The sequence below is a fragment of the Bombus pascuorum genome, chromosome 4 (genome assembly GCF_905332965.1).
Source record: "Bombus pascuorum chromosome 4, iyBomPasc1.1, whole genome shotgun sequence".
NCBI classification, from domain to species: domain Eukaryota; kingdom Metazoa; phylum Arthropoda; class Insecta; order Hymenoptera; family Apidae; genus Bombus; species Bombus pascuorum.
This window is the reverse complement of record NC_083491.1, coordinates 4,077,916-4,100,458: the sequence shown is the minus strand read 5'-3', so window position 1 is coordinate 4,100,458 and position 22,543 is coordinate 4,077,916. Positions and strand designations below refer to the sequence as shown.

The 22,543-nt window shown below is 32.1% G+C and overlaps 4 protein-coding genes and 1 long non-coding RNA gene across 9 annotated transcripts; 2 read left to right on the top strand and 3 right to left on the bottom strand.

Annotated features, from left to right (window-relative positions):
- Positions 1-2,159: 2,159 nt before the first annotated feature.
- LOC132906253 (zinc finger CCCH domain-containing protein 14) lies at positions 2,160-7,089 on the bottom strand. Of its 2 annotated transcripts, none has more exons than XM_060958262.1 (7): positions 6,922-7,089; positions 4,740-6,446; positions 4,488-4,653; positions 4,230-4,390; positions 3,855-4,149; positions 3,640-3,769; positions 2,160-3,550 (listed from the first exon to the last, which is right to left on the bottom strand). In XM_060958262.1, exons 1-7 carry the CDS (start codon positions 6,958-6,960, stop codon positions 3,325-3,327), a joined length of 2,724 nt encoding a protein of 907 aa, XP_060814245.1. In that variant the 5' UTR covers positions 6,961-7,089; the 3' UTR covers positions 2,160-3,324. The 2 variants fall into 2 exon arrangements, with proteins under 2 accessions (XP_060814245.1, XP_060814246.1); XM_060958263.1 differs by having other exon boundaries at positions 4,488-4,641.
- A 117-nt stretch (positions 7,090-7,206) lies between these two features.
- LOC132906293 (estradiol 17-beta-dehydrogenase 11-like) lies at positions 7,207-10,296 on the top strand. Its single transcript, XM_060958346.1, has 7 exons — positions 7,207-7,866; positions 7,935-8,072; positions 8,504-8,698; positions 8,821-8,950; positions 9,158-9,275; positions 9,338-9,463; positions 9,996-10,296. Exons 1-7 carry the CDS (start codon positions 7,717-7,719, stop codon positions 10,096-10,098), a joined length of 960 nt encoding a protein of 319 aa, XP_060814329.1. The 5' UTR covers positions 7,207-7,716; the 3' UTR covers positions 10,099-10,296.
- Positions 10,297-11,601: 1,305 nt separating this feature from the next.
- Positions 11,602-19,251, top strand: LOC132906279 (short-chain dehydrogenase/reductase family 16C member 6-like). 4 transcript variants are annotated; one of them, XM_060958316.1, is made up of 7 exons: positions 11,602-11,747; positions 15,198-15,390; positions 15,596-15,955; positions 16,452-16,566; positions 16,666-16,750; positions 17,022-17,132; positions 17,338-19,251. In XM_060958316.1, the coding sequence occupies exons 2-7, from the start codon at positions 15,202-15,204 to the stop codon at positions 17,408-17,410; spliced, it is 933 nt and encodes a 310-aa protein (XP_060814299.1). In that variant the 5' UTR covers positions 11,602-11,747; positions 15,198-15,201; the 3' UTR covers positions 17,411-19,251. The 4 variants fall into 4 exon arrangements, with proteins under 4 accessions (XP_060814299.1, XP_060814298.1, XP_060814300.1 ...); XM_060958315.1 differs by lacking the exon at positions 11,602-11,747 and adding an exon at positions 13,425-13,632; XM_060958317.1 differs by lacking the exon at positions 11,602-11,747 and adding an exon at positions 14,639-14,807.
- LOC132906105 (uncharacterized) lies at positions 17,780-20,968 on the bottom strand. Its single transcript, XM_060957972.1, has 4 exons — positions 20,939-20,968; positions 19,000-19,264; positions 18,715-18,848; positions 17,780-18,091 (listed from the first exon to the last, which is right to left on the bottom strand). Exons 1-4 carry the CDS (start codon positions 20,966-20,968, stop codon positions 17,786-17,788), a joined length of 735 nt encoding a protein of 244 aa, XP_060813955.1. The 3' UTR covers positions 17,780-17,785.
- Positions 20,969-21,752: 784 nt separating this feature from the next.
- On the bottom strand, positions 21,753-22,540 carry LOC132906297 (uncharacterized). The gene is made up of 3 exons (XR_009657956.1): positions 22,408-22,540; positions 22,198-22,317; positions 21,753-22,063 (listed from the first exon to the last, which is right to left on the bottom strand). It is a non-coding gene; the product is annotated as an uncharacterized LOC132906297 (long non-coding RNA).
- Between the last annotated feature and the right edge of the window lie 3 nt (positions 22,541-22,543).

Here is a 22,543-nt window from a genome sequence, read left to right as displayed (position 1 = left end):
ATTTCAATTTAATCAAAATCTTTTTTAAGAGCAAACTGGATACAAACCATCCTCCGGACTGTCTTCTTCTTCTTCTTGGAGCTCGCTTTCCCTTTCCTACGTACAACCGATTTTCTCGACATCTTTCTATCGAATCTACGCGTTATGATTTTAGCTTTATTACTACGACACCAAGTGCAAGACTAATTAGTCAGAATTTTTATTCCGGTATGTATACTTGCGACTGTCACCCTTGCGAAGTGGAGTAGCTACAAATCTTCGTATTCCTTCTTGATCGGGTAAAGATGCTTTCGGCGGCAGAATACTGGAAAATAATATTTCCCTGCCAAATTTCTTTCATTGCTGGCGTTGTTTTATCGTTTGGCCAATCAAAGACATGAAATATCGAGTCGCAGTCTCTTTACCAATGATGAATCTTTGAATATGCTCGTTATTCGCGCTACGAAACTTACCAATTGGTACAAGTAATTGAGCATACCAAAGAGAAATCTGGTAATCTGGTAATATTAATATTATTTGAAAATATAGTATAATTCTAAAATGAGGAAGGATCGATGAATAAATTATTTTAGTAATATTACTTTTGATTTATTGTGAAATTAGCATAACATTGAGAGCTTCGGATAGACGAACAAGCAGTCACGTACTCTTCTTAACGAAAAGTTATCGCGATGATGGAATTCGCGACTATATATTTATAAATGAAGGCACAAATCGAAACACTTTATGGTAGTGATGAATTATTCGAAATTGTAATTTGAAATCATGTGCACGATTTAACGCGATGCGTTGAGCTGACCACGAGCCTCGAAAGAAAACTGGACGGAACGGCAGAGAGCTCCGACTAGACACCATGTCAATTCGTGAGATAAGATAAGATCGGAGGAAATATTCACAACGACAGGGTATTTTCTGAAATTTTCTCGTGCAACATATTATCGCTTTATTCTAATTTTTATCTTTATTTTATTCGGGGCTGGAATAAACAAGTTCTATTCATGTTTCGGGCAACTATTCGGTGGTAATTTTGAAAACCTCGTAATTGCATTCGTGAATATTTAATACATAAATATTTGATAATTAAAAAGAATAAAAGAATTTCATATTGGTAATGAAAGAATATTTATATTTCACTTCTTGATTAATGGTATATTGTAATGGCGATTAAAGTACCATTTTTGATACAGATATCAATATACTAAGAATACGACAAACGCTAGTTTTAAGAATAGATCTCGAAAAAAATTCCATCGACAGTGAAACAAATCTTAGTTTCTTGCACCATTGTGACTTATATCTTTCCTCTTGTCTATTCCTCTGACTAATTAAAAAATTTTATGTATCAACGTATTTGTATGATATATTCTAAGTCCTAACTAAGAAATGATACATGGAACGAACTATTGTTGTCGAACAAAATAATATTATAGTTAGTTGTATGCCGAGGGAATTGCACAAACGTTTCATTGCCGTGTATCGTATTAGGCAGGTTCTTTTCATAACACTTGTCCGGTGGGGAAGAAATGGTCTACATGTAGAGAATACATGCTCTTAAATTATAAAGCAGTAGTAGCAATTTACATATACGTATACGTGTGTAATATGTATGCGTGTTTAGGTTTATCGCGAGAATTTAATATATAAATATATAATATATAATACGCGAATAAAACATAATACGAAAATATTACTAATTACGTAATTATTCCAGATTAACTGCAAGATCATTTCATAGTACTTTTGATATCTAAAAAGTTCGATCTAGATTATGAAAGAGTTAATGTTGAAGCATAATAATCAGAAGAGATTATGATTGATAATCCTGTTATATTTGTGATTTTTATTGAAATAAATTTATACTTTAACAGTAGAACTACCCCGAAGATTTCAGATTTTGTTTCTGCGCTTACCAAAAATACGTGTGTACTATAGCAAAATTGATCTTAACTTCTACTGAAATAGAAACATTATCTTATATTATTTTAATTATGATTATATCTATATACTATATATATATATCCCCACCGGACAAGTGTTATATATATACTATATATATACTATATATATATAGTATATCAAAGCAAATTACAGTTCGGTAATTCTAGTATCGATTGGATGATGAAGGTAAAATGTAGGAATATTTAAGAAAATAGAATTGCTTAAAATTTAGAGATATAACCGTGTATTTATAGTCCTTTATACAAGATTTATATTCTCGTAGTACCTAAACAGGTTGATTAATGAATTTAATTTCATTGGTTTAATAAACAGATAATAAAGTGCACAAAGCTGGCTTTCGCTTTCTTTTACGCTACACTCATGTATGATAATAAAAATTATAAATTACACAAAAAGGTTTATATCATTCGTAATTCTCGAACAAGTATTTTCTATTGTTCGAGTGAAATTATGTTATGACAATTACATTGCACAGCCATTGATTAATAAATATAGTTCGTGTGAATTTCGAAAGTAGAATTCGGTCTGATATAACGTAGAAAAAGAATTAATTGCCTATGTTCAAAATAGGCAAGAAGAGCGAACAAAAAACTCATTGTTTACTACAATTATATATATATTATTTGATAAAGTCGCATTAATGTCGAATTAATATAATGTTTCACCGATGTTTTCTTAAAACTAGGAGAAAAACGGATAGACACTCCACGCAATCTGGTTAAACAGATTTGTGAAATGGTAAGAGACAATGCCTGTAATTCGTAGACCGGGGAACGAATAAAACTAGAACGTTATTAAATGTATTACTGAACAAATGCAAACTGCTGCTCCGTGAATCGACATGATGTATGATACAGATTAAATGGGAGTCGAACGTCGAAATTCCATCCAAAGTTTGCGATCGAAACGTACACTCGTTCATTTGTACAAAGTAGAATGTTACTTTTTTTTCATTGCATCAGCAAGAATACTATCGCTAGCAATATGTGAAAGAACAAGGTATATTATAATAAAAGATTTTTGACCGTGATCGATAAAAGTTATACTACTGTAACACTATATTCGTAAAGTGCAATACATGTACATTAACTGAATATATCTACGAATGTATAAGATCTCCGAGTAAAAAGCAAAGATCCTTAATACTTTTCAATCGTTAATTAGTCTCTTAGTTATCGATAACGCACCTAACATAATATAATAGGGCAACATTGATCTATTGCTACTATTATTGCTACTCTCGTTACATATATCGAGTTTTGTTACTGAAAATCAAGCAATCGTGATAGTATCCTTGCTAATATATATGTCAATCTATCACTAGAGGAAAGGAAAATTTGTACATCGTTTGTACAATGGTATGACTCAATCTTGTCTGCGCCACGTGAACTTCGCCCTTTGACTAGACGCCTCCACAGCGACCGGCATCGGGTGAGAATATGGACACGCTGGTTTGGTGCAGAATGGATGATACTTGCACTGCTGGGCGGGATGAGAGAACACGCATCCTAGTTTTGTGCAGGACAAGCCGAATTTACATTTGGGATGTTTGTAAGCACACTTGTCTCCAAACTTACACGCAGGAAATGCACTATAATGTAGGAAAAGATAAGAAGCAGTTAAAAAACACTTGACTAACGTGAATGGTAATGAATGGAAAGAATTAAATAAAATAGTAACCTGCACATAATGAGGGGATGAAGATACGCGCACTTATTTCCTAATGTACAATTCGGCCAATATCTACATTTTTCTTTCGACTTATCTATCACCGTTACCGTGTTTTCTGTTAGTGGTTTTTTATCTAGACCTGGATGCAAAAGACAACGTTATTGTATAAAATTTGTATTATAGAATTTATGTAAGAAGTAAATTAGTGAAATTGTATTATTTACGTTTAGTTAATAATGGATTCGTTAATAATGTGCTGGATTTTAAATCTGTGGGACTTGGTAAACGAGATCTATTATAAATAATTGGGCTTAATTTTCTTCTTTTTTTTGGTATCTCTTCGATTTTCTCTACGTTCTCCGTATTGCAATTTTCATTGTTCTCCTCCGTTCTTTCTTTTACACTTATATCACCTTCAGTTTCAATTTCCGTTACTTGAAAGACAGAAGTTTCTGATTCATTCTGAGTATATATATCGTTTTGAATTGTTGATAGTGCAAGTTCGTCATCCTCATTCACCTATAAGTTGATGTCAATTGATAAAATGAATAAGCAGAATCAAAGAAAATTTACGGTTCAGACAATTACTAAGTACGTACCTCCATTTCCAGTCGTTCATCGTCGTCAGATGCCACTTTCTCTTTCATTAAATTAGTGTTATATCCATTGAGTGTAACTAAAAATTTTTGGTTGTCGTCACTCCTTTGGAATAAAGACATTACGACACCCATATGTTCCTCGGTAACTGGTTGCGGTACATCTACAGACCGTATAATACTAAATATTAGAGAAACAATTTTAAGTATTATAGAGATATCTCCAAAAAAAAATGAAAAAGTAAATTAAAATACACTTACAAGCCTTTGATTTCGATTCTGAAACATCTGTATTTAATTCTACTTGTATTTTTTCCATAACCAATCTTTTATTGGAATTCAAATGTACTGATAAATTTTGACCCACATCTCGCACAGCAGCTGGTTTAAGATGTTTCAACGTTTGCTTCTTCTCCTGCGAAAGTTTCTTAATGAAAAAATATTCATCGATTAAAATACGTATCAAATTTTTTTTAATCGGTAATATTAATATCTACTACATTTTCTACATACCAATAAGGATGGCTCTGGATTCTTTTGCGTAACAACAGATTGATTTGCCTCGGCTACAGCTCTTAATAAAAGCGATTGCGTGGCACGTTTTTGCGTTGGTTGCAATGGTTTTAGAGGTCTTGGTGTTACAATTACTTTACTGGGTATCTTAGTTTCCTCAACTTCTTCCTCCGCATCGCTGCATTCCTTGTTACTTTTTGCTAACGATTTCAGTCGTTTTCTATCAGTCTTAATTGGTACAGGTTTATTTACAGCTATTATATGGGATTTAATAGGTCCACTTGTACCCACGGATTGTGGGTCATCGTCTAATTCCTCTTCTGCGCCTAGATTGAGGTAGTCCTCATCCTCGCTACTTTGAGAACGTCTGATTGACGAATTAAAGCCAGACTTAACGCTAACCGGCTTAAAATTATTCTTCAATGGTCCCAATCTATTCTTTATATTTTTATTGTTGGACAAAGTATCGCGATCTTGTTCCAAAGGTTTGCTTTTAAATTCTATAGATTCTTTATTCCCTAATTGTTTAGGTGATTTATTAACAGTTGCGATCCCTAAGCGATCTTTAATCGTACCCGTTGTTTTTTCTGCCGATTTCGACTTTAGATTAGAATTTACTTTCTCCCTTAACTCTAAATTTTTGGATGCTTTTTCGACCTTGGAATTACCCAGTCGAGTTCTTATACTACTAACTTTATCAGATTCATGTTTCAATTCGATCTCACGGTTCCTCTTCGTACGATCCTCCGTATCAAAAGGTCTTCCCCTTGGAAAATTATTATTGCGATTATCCAACCGACGCTTTTCAGTCTGTCTATACCGACTTTCGATATCTGTTTTCTCTCTGTGAACTTCAAACTTTTTCCTAGGTGATACCACACCTAAACGATTTTTTACAGATACAACAGATGTAACTTTTGGTTTATTAACGCAAGACTTCAATTTCTTTGTGTTATCATCTGTTCTATTCTCTCCATCCTCCTCGATTTTTGACCTTTTTACTTCGCTTTGCTTTTTCTCCAAACTATCCTTATAACTATTTGTTGTGTCTAGTGGTCTTTTTAAATTTCTAGATGGTGTATCGTCCATTTTTGTCTCAACATGACTGTCTCTAGATTTATTATTAGAAGATTCAAAAGTTGAAAATTCTTTATTTGTATTCATACTTTCAATATCATTTGTCTCTATTCTTTTTGGTACTGATTGCTGGGGAACGATGTGATTTGCTGCTCCTTCTGATTTAGTCTCGTTATTGGCAACTTTTACAAGTTTATCTATAATTTTATTTTGCGTTGTCTCCAATTTTTGACTAGATAAGAATGTTTTTGTATTTTGTTTATGGAATGATTTATCATCTTTCACACTTTTATTGGAAGACTTATCAATAGTCTGATTAGCAGCTTGATCTTCCAGAAAGGAAGTTGTTGACGTCTTCCTCTTTTTTCTTTCTTCTTCTTGTTTTACAACGACTGTAGGCACAAACTCCCTCAATGATTTTTTCTTAGCTACAGTAACCTTCTGCAATTTTTTCAATACTTGATCATGCAACCAATCGACAAATGGAGTTGTGCAATTTTCCAGAAATAAATATAGATCCTCGTGCATCTGTTGACGAGACTTTTTATTTACAACCATTACTAAAATATAATCTGGCAGTTCCTCATCGTATCTTATCCCTAATTCCAATAATTTAGCACGAATAGCACTCTGAAAAGAAAGAATAATAAGTCATTTTTATTATGAAGTTTCTGATATAGATTGATGTGTTTTCCCTTATAATTTATATAATTCTTTATTATTTTTGGCCATTTACAAAATTTCAACAACTTCATCATTTCCAAATATTTTACTTTCAATGCTTTTCCACTGTTTCATGACTTTTAAATATATATATATATATATATATATATATATATATATATATATATATGAAATTTCTATGCAAATTAATCACTAAATTAATTGAGCATCGTATCGAAAGTGTAACTCCCATATAAAACTACAATAATTGTAACGTGTAAATTGTCAAAACCTAACAACAAAGCTATCATACAACAAGAAAGATATTAAACAGAGACTTGTCGATAATCCTTTAAAGTTTTGCATCGGAAATTATTGAACACAACAAGGCGAATAGAACAATGTAAGTATAATCAGGTAAAAGCGTAAATCTTTCACTTACCCGCAATTGATTCGTAACTTCTATCCCGCGTATGTCCATGATGTTGATTACATTTAATAAATTGAACGCGCGGGGAAAGAAAACTGTTGTCGAGTCACAAAATCGACGATATTATCACGGATATTGAAGAATAAAAACATTCTCCGCCACGAAGGATCAGAATCAGAATGCTTCCTTCTAGTAAGTAAGCAACCTAGGCAGGAAACTCTGTACGTATTCCAAGTATATAGACCTATATTGTATAAATAATAATTATTTCTCCTTAATATTTTTATAAACAGGACGTTTATAAGCCCCTTATTACCAAACTAAAAATAATATTCATACCGAAATTACATCGTTCATAATTTGAAATTATACAAGTGCAATGTGGATACAATAAATACGCAATTCGCTTTTCACCAACTTTACATATGGTTTCCCCTTTATTAGAATGCGCATACCGTGGACAAATTGGTTCTGCCGTCGGTACCAGCAGACAGGTCGGTCTATACTTTATTATCTTCATGACACAACAAAGGCGGCAATATATGAATTGAACATATATTTAAATGAAAAGGAAAGATATGATCGTGAATTTGACTAACTTCAAAAATATGCCTTTTCTGAATTGTTTTCTTGACAAGTCCAAACAAGGAAAAATATATAGATATTTTAATGTAATTCTCGAAATAAATACTCCCTAAAGATTTTACGTAACAGAAAACAGAAGCATTTCTACAACTGTCATTAACCATTGAAGATTAATCAAAGCATTCAACGATTAGTCGGGCAACTTTAAAAAAGAAAATCGAGATGTCCCGTATGAAAAGTATCTTCACATTTTCTCATTTGCTGTATGATCTTTTTGTCTTTTCTATGAGGATTACTTTCGCCATGACTGTAGCTGCTTTTAAAATGATTGTACCCTCTCGATCAAAGAATTTACTAGGCGAAACGGTGTTGGTAAATAAATTTAATATCTATAGTTTCCACATTCCATTTCTCATCTCCTAAATATGTACATTCACTAGATAACCGGTGCTGGTCATGGAATTGGCCGCGAATTGGCTATACAATTAGCTTCTTTGGGTTGCATAATCGTTTGTTGGGATGTAGATACCGAAGCAAATCGGTCGACGATGAGTCTGGTATCAAAAAATGGTGGAGAAGTAAGAAAAAAGAAATAAAAGGCAGATTGAAATAAAAGATTGCGTTAAAAGTTTTAAGTATAAGTATTCTACAAATATTACTATACGAATATACTATACGACAATCATAAAGTGGTTGTACAGAAGCAGTGCAGATAGTATAATAGCAAGTCGTAAGCTCCATCAAGTACAAATTTATTTCTATAATATAATTTATTTCTAATCGTAACTTTGTTATTGTACCAGCTTGCTAACATATCTAAAAGTTTGAAATTGAAAGAAAACATCATTATAAATAGATTTACCTATTAATAAACTTATCACATAGGATGGAAATCATTGGCAACCTTAATTTCTAATATTTCTGAATAAATAAAAATCCTATAATATCTTTAATTGATCTTCGATAGGCATTTCCATTGAAAAAGATACATACATATATGTATATTTAGGCTTACGGTTTCGTAGTCGATGTATCGAAAAGATTAGAAGTCCGAGAGGCAGCGAGATTAATGAGAAAAGTTGGCGTGCCAGAAGTGTCTATCCTGATTAATAACGCCGCTGTATTATATCATTGCCCTTTTTTGAATCAAGACACGGATATCATAGAAAAGACGTTCAACGTTAATGTTTTATCAAACTTTTGGGTTCGTTCCTCAAATGTTTACTAATAATTTATAAAATGAAAGAGTTACTTAAAATTATAAGCAACATTAAAATTTGTAAATACCAAGGAAACTCTCACTTGAACCTCGAATTTTTTCAACAGACGATAGAAACTTTTTTACCCACCATGATGCAAAATGGAAAAGGACATGTAGTTTGCGTGTGTAGCATGTGTGGTATATATGGTGTGTCCCAAAAAGTAGCGTACTGTTCTTCCAAATTTGCTGTAAGAGGTAAAGGAATTTTTAATTGAAATATAATAATTTTTTAAATAATTTGCCCATCGTTAAAAATGTGTTCAGCATAACATTAATGCTGTCAATGCATCGTAAATGGTATTGACGTATTTTCTTCCTTCTTTCAAATGAAAATGACGCATTTCATGAAAAAGTAAATGAAATTACTAATAGTTATATTACTAATACTTAAAACTTGAATAGGTTTGATGGAGGCTCTTTACGAGGAGCTGCGATTAGACAGCAAGTATACTAACATACGATTTACAACCATTTATCCATTTTACGTGGATACTGGGCTAGCCAGAGATCCAAAATATAGGTAACGTAAGGATAAAAAGTGTCTTAATTCGATCTTTCATTCCAAGTGTATGATTTTTATAGGTTTCCTTATATATTTGGTGTAGTATCACCCGGATATGCAGCGGGAGAAATAATCAAAGCAGTTAGAAGAAATTATACCGAATACTCTATTCCTAGATGTCTTCTTACCCTAAATTCCATTAACAGGTACTTTATATAATATGATTCAGTTTTTTCCAGCCAAACGTTGTCAGTATATTCTATAGATTAAGATAAGGAAAACGCGTCGTATAAATATATGTCATTGGAAGAATTGTTCTGAAAAGAAGTTCTAAGAACTATATGCGAAATGAACGGTGACGAACGTGCGTTATTATGATACAAAGTATAAGTAGGTGTGGAGTATTGTTTACGACGTTCGTTACTGCTCATCCGATATACCGTCTTCTTACTATAACTCTTCTTCTTCCACTAATATATATTTATCTAACAGATTTTGTTATCTTTTCCTGTAAAATGTACCGATAATGTTTGGCAGGAAGAAAACTGGGATACGATCGATCTTCACAAATTTTATTACTCTATTTATATAATTTAGACTCAAATTCAATCAAGTTCTACTTCTATAAATTCTACAATTCCAACACTTGAACATTAAATACTTACATTCAAACATATTCATTTTCTAATTTATACTCTCGTAAACATAACATTTTTTTTGGACGTTTATTGGCCACAGATTGGTTCCTGAAAGTGCGATGAGGTTGGTCCTTGATTTCTTGGCGAATGTGGATCGTAAATGCAGAGAAAAACTTGCAGTCCGTGAAACTGTCGCTTCGTAAAATATAGTAATATTCATACATATATAAATTTATGTTTGTAGAATGCGTCACAAGATAATGTCACGTAACGTGTAATTAAAAATTTACATTGTATTATATTCAAATTCGATAAAACAACTTTTTGTTAGCAAGTATGTCATTAGGTATCTTACAGAATAATTACAATAAATATTTAAATTTTGTTTGTCTCATAGTAAAGTGTTTCTGAATAAAGGATTAAAGATAGTAGATAAATTAATTTTACGCAGTTAAACTGGTTTGTATATTACATATTTATTGATGTTAGAAATAATTTGCAATTTAAATCAGTTACGTTACTCAGAAGAAAAATTTTCCTATAAATATTTAAAATGTAGAAAACAAGTTCTTTAACTCTTCATACATGCAAAGTAGATATAATCCTACTTTCTTCTACAAGAATTTTTTAAAATATCTATGACCTTAAACTTTGAATCAGTTGATAGACCATTGCGCGTACTTTGTATGTTTCAACCTTCCACTTCCATAAAAAACTTATAGCGCTTGATGAAAATAGTATAATGATCGTACACGCGACGACGAAAATCGTTGTCAAACTGTTACCGCATCATTGGCGAAAGAAGTAGAAAAGAATCTTGATCGGTTTAAATGATAATTGATACGATTACGATATCAGGCCGAGATATGACGATAAAAACACAATTATCTTTCTCGACGTATCTGATCCTACTATAATGTGAAGTATCGCAGACTTCGTTAAAAATCGGAAGATTTTTTTTTATTTACCTATTGAAAGGAAAAATTACTTCATTTTCGCTGTATTAAATTAATTAACAATTTGCTTTATAAAATCCAAGTATTGTATATACATCATACATTTCGTGAAATTTAAGAGAACGATCTCAATTGCATTCGATAGGAATCGATGGGTTTTCCTCTTGATCTATCTGAACAAACGTTATCGCAGATTAAAAAGATATTTTCTAAATAGAAGGTGAAGGTGAGTCTGCTAACGTACAGCGAATTTCTACAAGGAGTCCCTTTTCAAGAGATTCGATGAATTATCTTAATTGATCGTACGTACACTTGTTTTGGCGAAATTTTAGATTCCATTGTGGAAACATAAATTCGTTAACTGTGATATGGTTTTCTCGGCATGTCTCGCGAAACTATATGATCAGCAAAGTCATCTGAACAGAAATTGAAAATATATATATATATATATAGGAAAAAAAAATATAAATATATATATAAAATTGCCATCTATTTATATGTCTTGAAAAACTGCATTGTTTATTTAAATCGTTACCGAAAGGAATGGCAGCAGCCGTAAAAAATAAAGAAAACTACACGAACATGGCAATATCTTTTGTAAATGTGAGTAATTTCTAATCTTGCAAGAAAAATTTTTATTTTCGCTTTATGAGTATATAGCGATACATTACAAACTAGTCGTTAATGAAATATGTTTCTGTATCTTCGTTTGTTATTCAATAAAATTCTACGAAATTGTAGCACGCGGTATTTTCCTGTACGTGAGTGCAGTACTGCGTAGCTAAGTGAAACCCAGTTGCAGATCTGCCACGAGCAGCCGCATCTTCTGCTAGTACTTCCATAAAATTCTTCGAAGATCATTCAATCTTTATAAAGTAACGCTTCAGTGATTTCTGGTAAGTCTTCTATTCCAACTTTCGATATAATTTCGCTATAATTATTTAAAATATTTTTAAAAATCCTGCTATAAAGTTTGTGAGTTTCAAGCAAAGTGTTTTCCACTCTATGATGTCTGTCGTTAACTAAATGAATCTCTTTACAGTGACTTTAATGTGATTAATAAATGTAATTAAAAAGAAATGAAAGAGATCGTGTGATATACATATATTTTAATCTAATAACGAAATATAAGGAGTGATTTATAAGCATCTTTTACGTGGTTTCGCTAAACAAGTTTACCTTGAAACAAACTAAAAAATCGAAAGGCAAGTTCATGATAAACCTTTCCAAACAAGGATGCAACGTTAAAAGTCAATGACGCCAACTTCATAGGGTTATCGCACGATTACTCTTTCTTTTTGGAAATCTACCAAATTTTAACTTGAAAATACAAAAATGGAATTCCAGTTATATCTACCTTTAGAGTTACTCACAAGACAACAATATCGTGTATGTAAGGCTTCGAAAAGTAAAATTTCGTTAAATCTAAAAATGTTTATATGTAGAATTGTGGAATTTGAAAGGCTCAGAAATAAAATTTTCTTACATGTATTCATTCATACATGTATACATTATACGGTAACTCGCACAGACATAGACACCAATGTGTTTGAGAAATTATTGCTCTATACGTATATTTATCTATAATAATATTATTGTATTAATTGTTTTTAAATATGTTAGAACACTTATTGTGATTGGCAGAAATATAAATTTTACTTGTTTAATACACATAGTTTTTTGTGTAATACGTATATATTAACACATCATTGTCAGAAGTCATGAAAATATGGTTTTTGTTGACTGCTTGTAAAATGCCGGAGACACATAAATAAGGTGTTCAAACATTGTAGTTATACTCAATCTGTAATCATACTCAACATATAATTTTATTCGTGAAAAAACATACGGTTGAAAAAGTTGAAGGTAATAGGAAAATATGTTATCAAGATGCCAATACAATACACACAATGAACGATTTACATTTGTTTACATCGTTACCTACGCACTTCTTCGGAGAGACACGTGCATCGAAAAATATGAAACAATAAAAAATTATTAGTATCGAAATGGAATATATGTATTTTGTTTAAAATAAAAAATTCGATCGTTCGATCATTCATTTGTGTAATTGAATTTAAATAAAATCTTGCTCGAATAGAGCAAGTATCTCATAAATTAATTGTAAAATAATTACTGTGTAAGGAGTCTCGATTTCAAATTTCATAAAAATATGTTGGATGTTTTAAAAGTTACAAACATTGTTGTAATACTCTTCGATATAGATGAAAACTTCGAAATAAACCGCGCGGCAGTTTCCTCGCGGATTTATACGAAGAAGATAATCTCAGATACTTTTGGTGTCTTTTTCAAGAATACTTTTTAGAGGCTACCAGAATGTTACGACTTTCAAAGTTTAAACCTAAAATGTCAAATTAAGAGATTCAATTTCCAATTTAACGGGTTCAAAAGTTTAAACATTTAAATCCGAAGCTCCGCGTTCGCGATATACTTTCTTATTAAAACACGTTCTTACTATTTTTTAAACAAATATTTCCAATTTCTTTCACTTACTAACGTGCCCCATTTTTCTTCAAAACGCCGAATCACATCTTCTCCGGTCTCTTATTTTAGTTTATCGAACACAACCAACACTGAACAAGGATCTGGTTTCAGTTCACCTTAACTATCGCTTCCTTCTTTCTCGATCGCTCACTTTTAACGCAAAAAGAAAAAGGGAAATAACAATAATTCGTAACGGACTAGCTATTTCACGAATAAAGAGAGAAAATCAGTCGCGGGACACCCGGAAGAAATTTAACTAGACATGCAATCATACTGGTACGTGGGCTATGGCTAGTTAAATTCTGTATCTATATGCGATCATTCAGACCCAGTACACTCTTTCACGTAATAGCTGTTACATAATGTGTGCAGACTTTTCCTGTTTTTGATTTATAATTCTATATGTATATCATGATAGGTGTCTAGACTACGTAGTTTTGCAGTTATCGATGCAGGTTGTTACTATTACAATCGAAAGAGAGGGAGAGAGAACTGTTCCTCTATGCAATACCTTGCACGCTTTATGCGCTTTTATATTTCATAAAAGGCCATTGTTTTCCCTTGTTTAATAAACATGACGATATACGTATATAAATTGTTGGAGAAAATAAAATAAAGGGACTTGGAATTTATTTTAGTATTTATTTTGTATTTATAAAAATTGATTTACTAATATATAGTATCTAAATTATATTAGTATATAAATATATTAATAACACTATTTGTTTAAACATAATAGTACAATTTATTATGATATCATTAACAATACTACATTATAAAACTATATTGTAATTAAGTACATATATGCAAATGTAAAAATGTACGTAAATCTAAATATCCATTTTAATAAAATTCGTAATTTCCTCGATGACGAAAGATTCAAGTATTGATAAGCGAGGATTAACATACATATGGTTTTATTACGTAAGTCTGCTTGTAAAACATGATATGTACTTGTTTTATCTTAATTAACATGCCAAGATTAGTTCTGGAATTAGATGGTAGAATTCTAAAAAACACAATAAAAGGGAGGTTATTGCGACTGGATTCGAGATTTTCTTTTCCTTTTCAAAGGATTATTCTCCTAGGCAAAAAAGTACCAGCATCGTAATATCGAACGAAACTACACTATTACAATTTAACACTCCGATTTGCATGTTCGATTATGCGAATAAAATGTTTTGAAAAAGAAAAGTATAGAAGCCGGCACGATAGCGTTCAAGCGATTTATAAGCTCAACAAGGGGGGATAAGAGGTTCATAAGGAGCTCGAGTTGGTAACCTGGCCAGTGATATTAAGCTACACATTAAACTTCAACCATAAAATCGGCCGTACGGCGATGGGGCTTCGTAGTCATTTCACGAGTTACTAATTGTCCCATTACGCAATGTTGATACACTTTCGCTATATTACTGGATACCAATATTTCCGGATATAATTAGTATACTACGGTACACGAGGCTCCTGTACGATAGCGCGTCATTTGTCGAGTGTTGTGGAATTGACGCGGAGCTCTCTGGTGTTCGCTCTTTCGTCATGAAATTTTCTCATATATCTATCTTTATAATTCTTCGATACTGAATCCTCTGACTTTGACATTCTTTTTTTATCGTATCGTATCTTTCATAATTTATTTCCTTAATTAAATTATCAGGCATAAATTATAAATACTTGTTTGTATCACTGGTTAATGATAGAAGGAGAGCAGTTAATCGTTAGAATAAAAATAAAGTGTTTCTTATGAAATAGTTTAGTATACAACTTGCATTAATCGGAAAGTATTGGCATCTCCTTTATTTTCTTGCTAATTTCTACTAATTTTAATTTCTTTTTCCTTTCAGTGCAATGCATCCCATAAAAGACGAGATGGTGATCGTGGGCTCAAGAATAACATACTCTTCCTTCACCATTTGGCTCTTTCTCAGCATTGAATTCGTAATTACTACGTTGCTATCAATTTTCCTGAGAATCCTTAAGATATTCAAATCTCTGCTGCCGGAACCACCGAGAGATTTGACTGGAGACGTAGTTTTGGTAAGAATACGAAGCATCTCTCGCGATCCTTCACATTATACGCTTGAAATAAAAAATTTCGAAAGTTAAACTTTTCAATGAAAGATTCCCAACTTCAAATTTTGAAGCTTAACGCGAAATTCGAAAGTTGAAATTTACCGAAAGACCTTGCTGTGATCGAAAACGAACTTTTTAATAGTCTTATTTATAACTTTATGTCGTTCAGGTGGCCGGTGCTACTTCCTCTTTAGGCAAATCCCTCGCGGCTGAATTCGTGAAAAGCGGGTGTTCCGTTATCTGCGTGGACAACGATCACGAGTTAATCGAGGAAACAGCATCGAGATTGAAACAACAGCATCTCATCAGCGACGAAGCCAAGCCGAGGGACAGAGAGGACGATTCTTCACGATGCAGCTCGACTATATCTGCTTACGAGTGCGATTTCTCAAATAGAGATGACATTAGAAGAACAGCCCAAAAAGTGAAAGACGATATCGGAAAGATCAACACTTTAGTGACCTGTATTGGCAATTCGAGCGAGGACATCTTCGACACGACCAGCAAGACTTTAATGACTCATTTTTGGGTATATAAACTTGTCTTTCTGGTTGTTCCTCTTTGCTTCTTTTTGTTGGAACTTTTTAAAGAATACGATCAACGGACACGTTAATCTTCGTTCGCAATTTTAATTTTCACCTGACAATTAATTTTTTTCAGGCAATTAAGAATCGTTAAAAGGAAGGATTGAAATCAATTTATAATTTTATTTATTATTGCTGGGTAGAGATATTTATTAATTATTGTTTAATTTGTTAGCGATTATTATAAGACACGTGAATGACCTTGTGGATGATGAGTACAATTTTATCTATAGGATAGAAAGACAGAATTATGTAAGATATCGAAGAAGATGAAGGAATTGGCAGGGTATTACAAATTTATAAATTTTTTTAAATACCTTCTTAGTTTGATTTCGTTAAAAAGTAACACGACCGTTCAAATTGTTAGTAAAAAAGGTTTATATTCGATTCTAACGCGAATGTACGGAATATGTTAAGGTATTTCTTCCATTGCATTTACAGACAGTCCTCGCGTTTCTTCCAATGATATTGGATCAAAAACGAGCCTATATAATCGGAGTGACCCCAATCGCATCGAATAAAGACGCTTATCATGGTTCCAGGGCAGCTGTAATGAGTAAGCATCTTTGAATATTATTGACATTACTAATTCACTAATAATCGATAATTTAATAATTGATTTAAAAATTAATAATTAATTTAATGTTTGATGCAGGTTTCATGGAATGCATGTGTCAAGAATTGAGCCATCATAGTAACGATTTAACATTTTTGGCATTCTCTCCAATTAGAGAATGCAGGTAATGGTACTTCAAACATTTAGATAAAAATAATAATCGGAATATTCAGTGTTTTTCATAGAAAGACTGCTTCTTCGAGTTACTTGGGCAAATATTTCTTCAGTTAAAAAAATGTAGATCGTTTACAAGACTTTTCCACCTACGGTGATTCTTATTAATATTTACACAGTGTTTATGCAAATATTAATAAGAGTCACTGTATATAAGTTCCTTTTTTTGGGTTTCTTAATTTAATTACGCCAAATTAATTGGATTTCTGTGACTGTCACAGTACATCGAGAGAGAACGAAGAACGAGTGGCCAAGAACATTGTGAAAGCAGTACAGACCAATCGGTATAATATGAGCGTCAGCTGGATATCCAAATCGCTGTATCACATAAGGTATAAAAAGATAAATACAGAGTAAAAACTAATTTTTAGCATTCTAGAAAAAAAAAGAACGATCTTTAAATAATATCGATCTATTAATTTTCTCAAATCTTTCTCCTACGATCTATTTGATAAATAAATATTGACATCAAATTTGAAGATCTCCTACATAAAACAAACTCGTGGCAACTCCTTATTTACCTATTTTATTTTTCAGTTGTATGATCTACAACGGAATAACGTTGCTCACAGAGTGGACCCACTTTCAAGGATGCGATTATCACGCGTAAATATGAGCCCTCTCTCGCGTTACGCTCAATAGAATTATTAAAAGGAGGATGTCTAGAAATCGCCATACTACGATCTACGATGTTTCAAAGAACAGCCTCGGAAGTTCTCTTAATGATTAAAAGAAAAGCAAAGTGCATGCGTACAAAATGAAATTTTATTCTAATCTCTCGCGTATCGTTCGACAATTCAAAAGTCTACACAATCGAAGGGAGAGAACATCGAAATAGTGACGCAAAGTTTAAAGAATAATCGACGATAATTACAAAGTTTCCGTATATGAGAGATATAGTACAAATTATATATGCATTAGAAAAGAAAAAATAACACGTATGTTATTATTAAGTATTCGGTTGTTTTTGCTTGAAAAACGTTCGTCAATCAGGAACTAGCACGTCGTAATGACCGCTGTCCGAATTACCGGTGAATAACAGTCTAGCTGTAGCGTATTGCGAGCTCACATGATTGTGAAATACTCGTTTAAGTTCGGGTCTGTCTTTGATCTCGCGATAGATCGACAGATTCATGTTATACATCTTGGTGGCGACTGTGCATTCGAGTTCACTGGCGAACGTGCCCACCATGTCCATATAATTTTCATAAGTTTGCCGATCCGATATGTTCCATTCGGCTATCACGAAAGGTCCGTACTCGTGCCAATTTTCCTTGATGTGTTGCACAACCTGTCGGACAAGATTCTATCGTTCGTAGAAATAAAAGATGCGAAGGGCATGCGAGAAAAGACTTAACTGTTCCTTGAAATCGAACGAAAAATTCTTTTACTTAAAAGAAAAATTGTAATCGAGTAAAAGAATTTTAAAAGAAAAATTGTAATTGAGTAAAAGAATTTTAAAAGAAAAATTGTAATTGAGTAAACGAATTTTAAAAGAAAAATTGTAATTGAGTAAAAGAATTTTAAAAGAAAAATTGTAATTAAGATAAAAAGGAAGCGTTAAAACGATTTGAAGATTCGTAAGATTCTATGGGATAGTTTCTAAATTAGAAATTTTGTTAAGATAAGAAGCTATATAGATACTGATAGATATTAGATATAAATTGCTCGAAGTAAATGGAGGATCTTTTGTTCGTCGAAAGAGTTTCCTTCGTTTGATCAAATACGGATCAAATTTGGTCTCTCTTCGATGCGTTAAATATTCAATTTTAGTTCCTCTATAGAACATTTTTATATATTTTTTAATATTCTTTCTATGGAGTCTTTGATTATTTCGAGCAATTTATTTTGCTGTACTATAGATATTTTTCATAGTTTGCCTGAAAGAATCGCATAAACGAAAACGAAGCACACCATTGATCGCAGATACCGATGTTCGTCCTCGTTTTGCCATAAAATGTAGCTAATCGCTCGAAACATGCAATTACCATCGCCGTAAATGTTTTGCACGCGAAACGTGCCTTCAGCGCACCTTAAACGAGCCGTATCTGTAACACAAAGATCATCGTTTATATTCTATTATCAATAAGTAAAACATGAAATTTAACACATTAAATAAAACACATCGATTTACGTTTTAAATCCTCTTAAGATAATAATAAATTCTATTACGAATATAAATCGGACGAAGGTGTGTACCTCTTTTAAAAAAGATAGAACGCCTGTTTTTATCTCTTTTAACGCGTGTATGTGAACAAAATTGTTCACAGGGGATCCAATTAGTTTGTCGGTTCCAAACGGAGTACGTTTGTCGAATACCGGAAGCGTGGATGTAGAAGTCTCCGCGGTCCAGGTGCTGTTCGTGTCCGAATCGATTATATCTTTTCGCATTCTTAAGCAGCGACGAGCGATGTACGCACTTGTCTATTAATAAAACGTGCAAACAGATAATCGATGGCTGTTTCTATAAATAGAGTATTAAAAGTATCAAACAAAAGTATAGTCTATTTTGAATATAGCTTATATGAAGCTGCTTATGTCGACTCTCCGTCCATGCGAATTTTCGTAATTATTTTTAAATACTAAAAATGTCGCATAAACGATCGATTATTATTTGGCAAAGGTTACTCTGCGCGTTTTCCCTTCTTCTTCGAGTTTCATCGATGCTATAAAATTGCGATCACGTAAGGATTGAATTTTTCTATTTTTTCTTTTTTTTTTTCAGACGAGGTAAAGGGAATTCTTCGTTTGGAAAAATTTGTAAAGATCGGAGCGTACTGTTAGAGGTAGAATTATTATCGGTATTTTATCCTTCTTCTACTTTTACCTTCTTCAAAGATGTGGCTACAGAAAAGGAAACACCAGAGGCAAGGTAAGAGAAACGCCTTTAAAAATTTTAATACGTGGACTTTAGTGACGTCCAGTTTAGGTATCCTTCGACAACGACAGTATTCCTAAGCCGCATTTTTAATTAATGTAAAAGTTTAAATTGGAAACGGCTTTGGTATTTCTCCTTTTTTTCCTCCTTTTCTCTCCTTTCTTTTTCTTTTTTTTTTTTAATTAATATCGAATTTATTCATACGCAGATTAATTTATACAAACATAATTTCGTTTATCGACATTAGTATTTTGAAAGATTTGACGGGAAGTTCGATCTTCTGATGTCTTTTTTATTTTGTAATGGAATTACGTTCACTCGTTGCGTTTTATACATTGGAAAATCAATTTTTAATATATATAAATCAATAGTACAATAGTATCAAGTGCTGTAAAAGTATCTTCGTTTTAATTATTTCTATAAATTAATGATTTCGAATTTTTATTTTCCTATTCTTTATTACTACGGTTCTTTTTCGCGATCAACAAGATTACTTAATTAAAATTGATATTACAAATGAGAAAGAATTATATAAAATATTGTATGGTATTTAATATCGTAAATCAAAGATTATGTCTTTTGAAATAATTTGTAATGATCGTTGAACAGATTATTTCAATAGTTTATTAAATATTAGAAATTTTTTAAATTCCTTCGTTTCATGGGTCACGAAAAACTACCGCCACATAGCGGTGAAAAGGTGGAACTAATTATCAGGTGGCAAAATTAAAAAATTCAAATTTCTCGACTAATGGGTCGAATGAGAGTTTAATTTTTGACGACATAAATTTAGAGCCTAACGATGTAATTGAAATCAGTTTCTTCTAAATATTTTATAGTTATAAACAATTTTTAAAAATCGTCTATTTTATGAACTATGGAACGCTATAGCCATCTAGCCTCGGAATCGGGAAATTTGAACTTCTTAATTTTATCTTCTGTCGATTAGTTTTATCTATTCAGAGTTAGATGGCGATAGTGTTACATTGTCTATTGATTAAATGATTTTCTAAAATTGCTTATAATTGGGAAACTAGGCATACTTAAACAAAACTAATTTTAGCTAATTATTTAGGTCAAAACATTCGTTTGAAACGTCAAAAGTTAAAAAATTCTGTCTCGGAACTGAGAAGTTGGATTTCTTAATTTTACCTTCTGTCGATCACCTATTCATCACGTTTCACCTATTCACCGCTAGATGTGCGTAGTGTTTCGGAGTTCATGAAACGAGCACATTTCAAAAATTTTTAACGTTTTTACGTGTTGATGCTTTTTCTCCAATAGCTTCATGATTTTTGTACGTATGTTCTTAATAAAAAAAAGTCTTTTAATATCGGATGCGTATAATAAAATTGATATTAAATTTTTTTTGTATTTTATATTTCCTTTCTTCCCTCTAAGTGACCATTCAATTATGATTCTGTGCTCCTTTTATCTTGGAAGCTTTCAAATAAAAATTTATAATCTAAGGTGAGTAAACAAGAGACTATCCAGGAATAATAAATAAATAAGTGAAGTTATTTAATATTTGATAAAAAACTTTATTTATTCATTTGGTACAAAATAAATTGTGTTACAATTTATAATAATACATTTTAATATTATTTATGAACATAATGAATACTAATTGCGTTTATAAAGATAATTAAGAGAATTTTACAAGACTTTTACGTATCTAAAACTCTCCATTGCCTTTATTCAAGTATATGTTTAAAGAAGATATACATATAAGATAGGAAATGAGTGTAAAAAGGGGATCAAAAACTGACCCAGAACGCAATGTACGTAAAAGATCGGTAGGTAGAGAGGAATACAAAGAGCGGAAAACAGGGGAAATAAAGGAGAATGACCTGACAAGACGAAAAAGGATCGAACCCGTTGCAGGCAACAAAAATGTGGCACTAAGTTTTTAAATAAGCAAGTAAATGCAACACCACTTTGCTGCGCATCCGTTTCAAATAGAATTTCATCCTCTAAAAGTTATTAATTGTAAAACTATATAAATTATATATCTACTTATAGGAATAAAAATCCCGCTCGCTGAAAATATTTTATTAAAATTAAAAATGCGTCATTTTTATTTCACCTATCAGCATAATGTATACTATATAAACACGTAATACGTATTGCGCGTGTCACCATTCACAAACACCGAAATTCACAATGCATTCCGTACATGGTAGAACAAAAACACAATACGCTCTTCTATACGCTATAGTCTACTCATTTAAATCGTTCGTTCCATTCTAAGGAAAACTTTTAAATACATACATACATACATAGCTTCTTCCACCTTTAATGCGTAGCACTTCCGCAATTAGAATTCTTGATTAACCCGTGAACTATGTAAAAAGAAAACTCATGTTCCCTAACTTTGAGTAACATCTAAAAATAAGTGAATTAATTCTTTATTAATTCCTCTGTTAATTCCTATCAAGCAGGTTTCTGGTTAAACTCTTTCATAAAGCGTAGGAGTCCAGCTAATTATAATCGGTGCGTATTTGCAACGTAATACATACATATTTACAATTTGTTGTTTTAGAAGAACCGTATGACAGAGATTTTGTGTGGTACCTCCTTACACATCATATTCTCCTAATACAAATCCCCAATTTGGGGCCAAAAATTCCTGTTGATTCCTAAAGAAAGATTCATAATTTGTAAAGAATTGCTTTGTTCTACGTAACAGCTTAAGGTTAAACAACAAAATTGTATGTATTTGTACTTACGTACTGCCACTACTAATTATACTGGCAGAGTAACAAAGTAAGAAAAGCGTAGCTATATCGTCGTTCCAATAGAACGGAACTGGCTCGAGTAGACCGTAGTCGAGTTGCTTGGCTACAAAATCGTGTCCGTATATAC

Excerpts from the sequence above, each read along its gene's own strand:
- LOC132906253 (XM_060958262.1), bottom strand. The coding sequence starts at position 6,960 with ATGGACATACGCGGGATAGAAGTTACGAATCAATTGCGG. Across the intron at positions 4,391-4,487 it reads AGAATCGAAATCAAAGGCTT|ATGTACCGCAACCAGTTACC; the intron begins GTAAGTGTATTT and ends TACGGTCTGTAG. Across the intron at positions 4,150-4,229 it reads ATGAACGACTGGAAATGGAG|GTGAATGAGGATGACGAACT; the intron begins GTACGTACTTAG and ends ATCAACTTATAG.
- LOC132906293 (XM_060958346.1), top strand. The coding sequence starts at position 7,717 with ATGTCCCGTATGAAAAGTATCTTCACATTTTCTCATTTGCTGTATGAT. Across the intron at positions 7,867-7,934 it reads TACTAGGCGAAACGGTGTTG|ATAACCGGTGCTGGTCATGG; the intron begins GTAAATAAATTT and ends TACATTCACTAG. Across the intron at positions 8,951-9,157 it reads TTCCAAATTTGCTGTAAGAG|GTTTGATGGAGGCTCTTTAC; the intron begins GTAAAGGAATTT and ends AAACTTGAATAG.
- LOC132906279 (XM_060958315.1), top strand. Across the intron at positions 16,567-16,665 it reads TTCCAGGGCAGCTGTAATGA|GTTTCATGGAATGCATGTGT; the intron begins GTAAGCATCTTT and ends TGTTTGATGCAG. Across the intron at positions 17,133-17,337 it reads AAATCGCTGTATCACATAAG|TTGTATGATCTACAACGGAA; the intron begins GTATAAAAAGAT and ends TTTATTTTTCAG.
- LOC132906105 (XM_060957972.1), bottom strand. The coding sequence starts at position 20,968 with ATGAAGCTATTGGAGAAAAAGCATCAACAC. Across the intron at positions 19,265-20,938 it reads TGGAGAAAAAGCATCAACAC|AAACAGCCATCGATTATCTG; the intron begins GTAAAAACGTTA and ends CTCTATTTATAG. Across the intron at positions 18,849-18,999 it reads TTCTATCTTTTTTAAAAGAG|ATACGGCTCGTTTAAGGTGC; the intron begins GTACACACCTTC and ends TTTGTGTTACAG.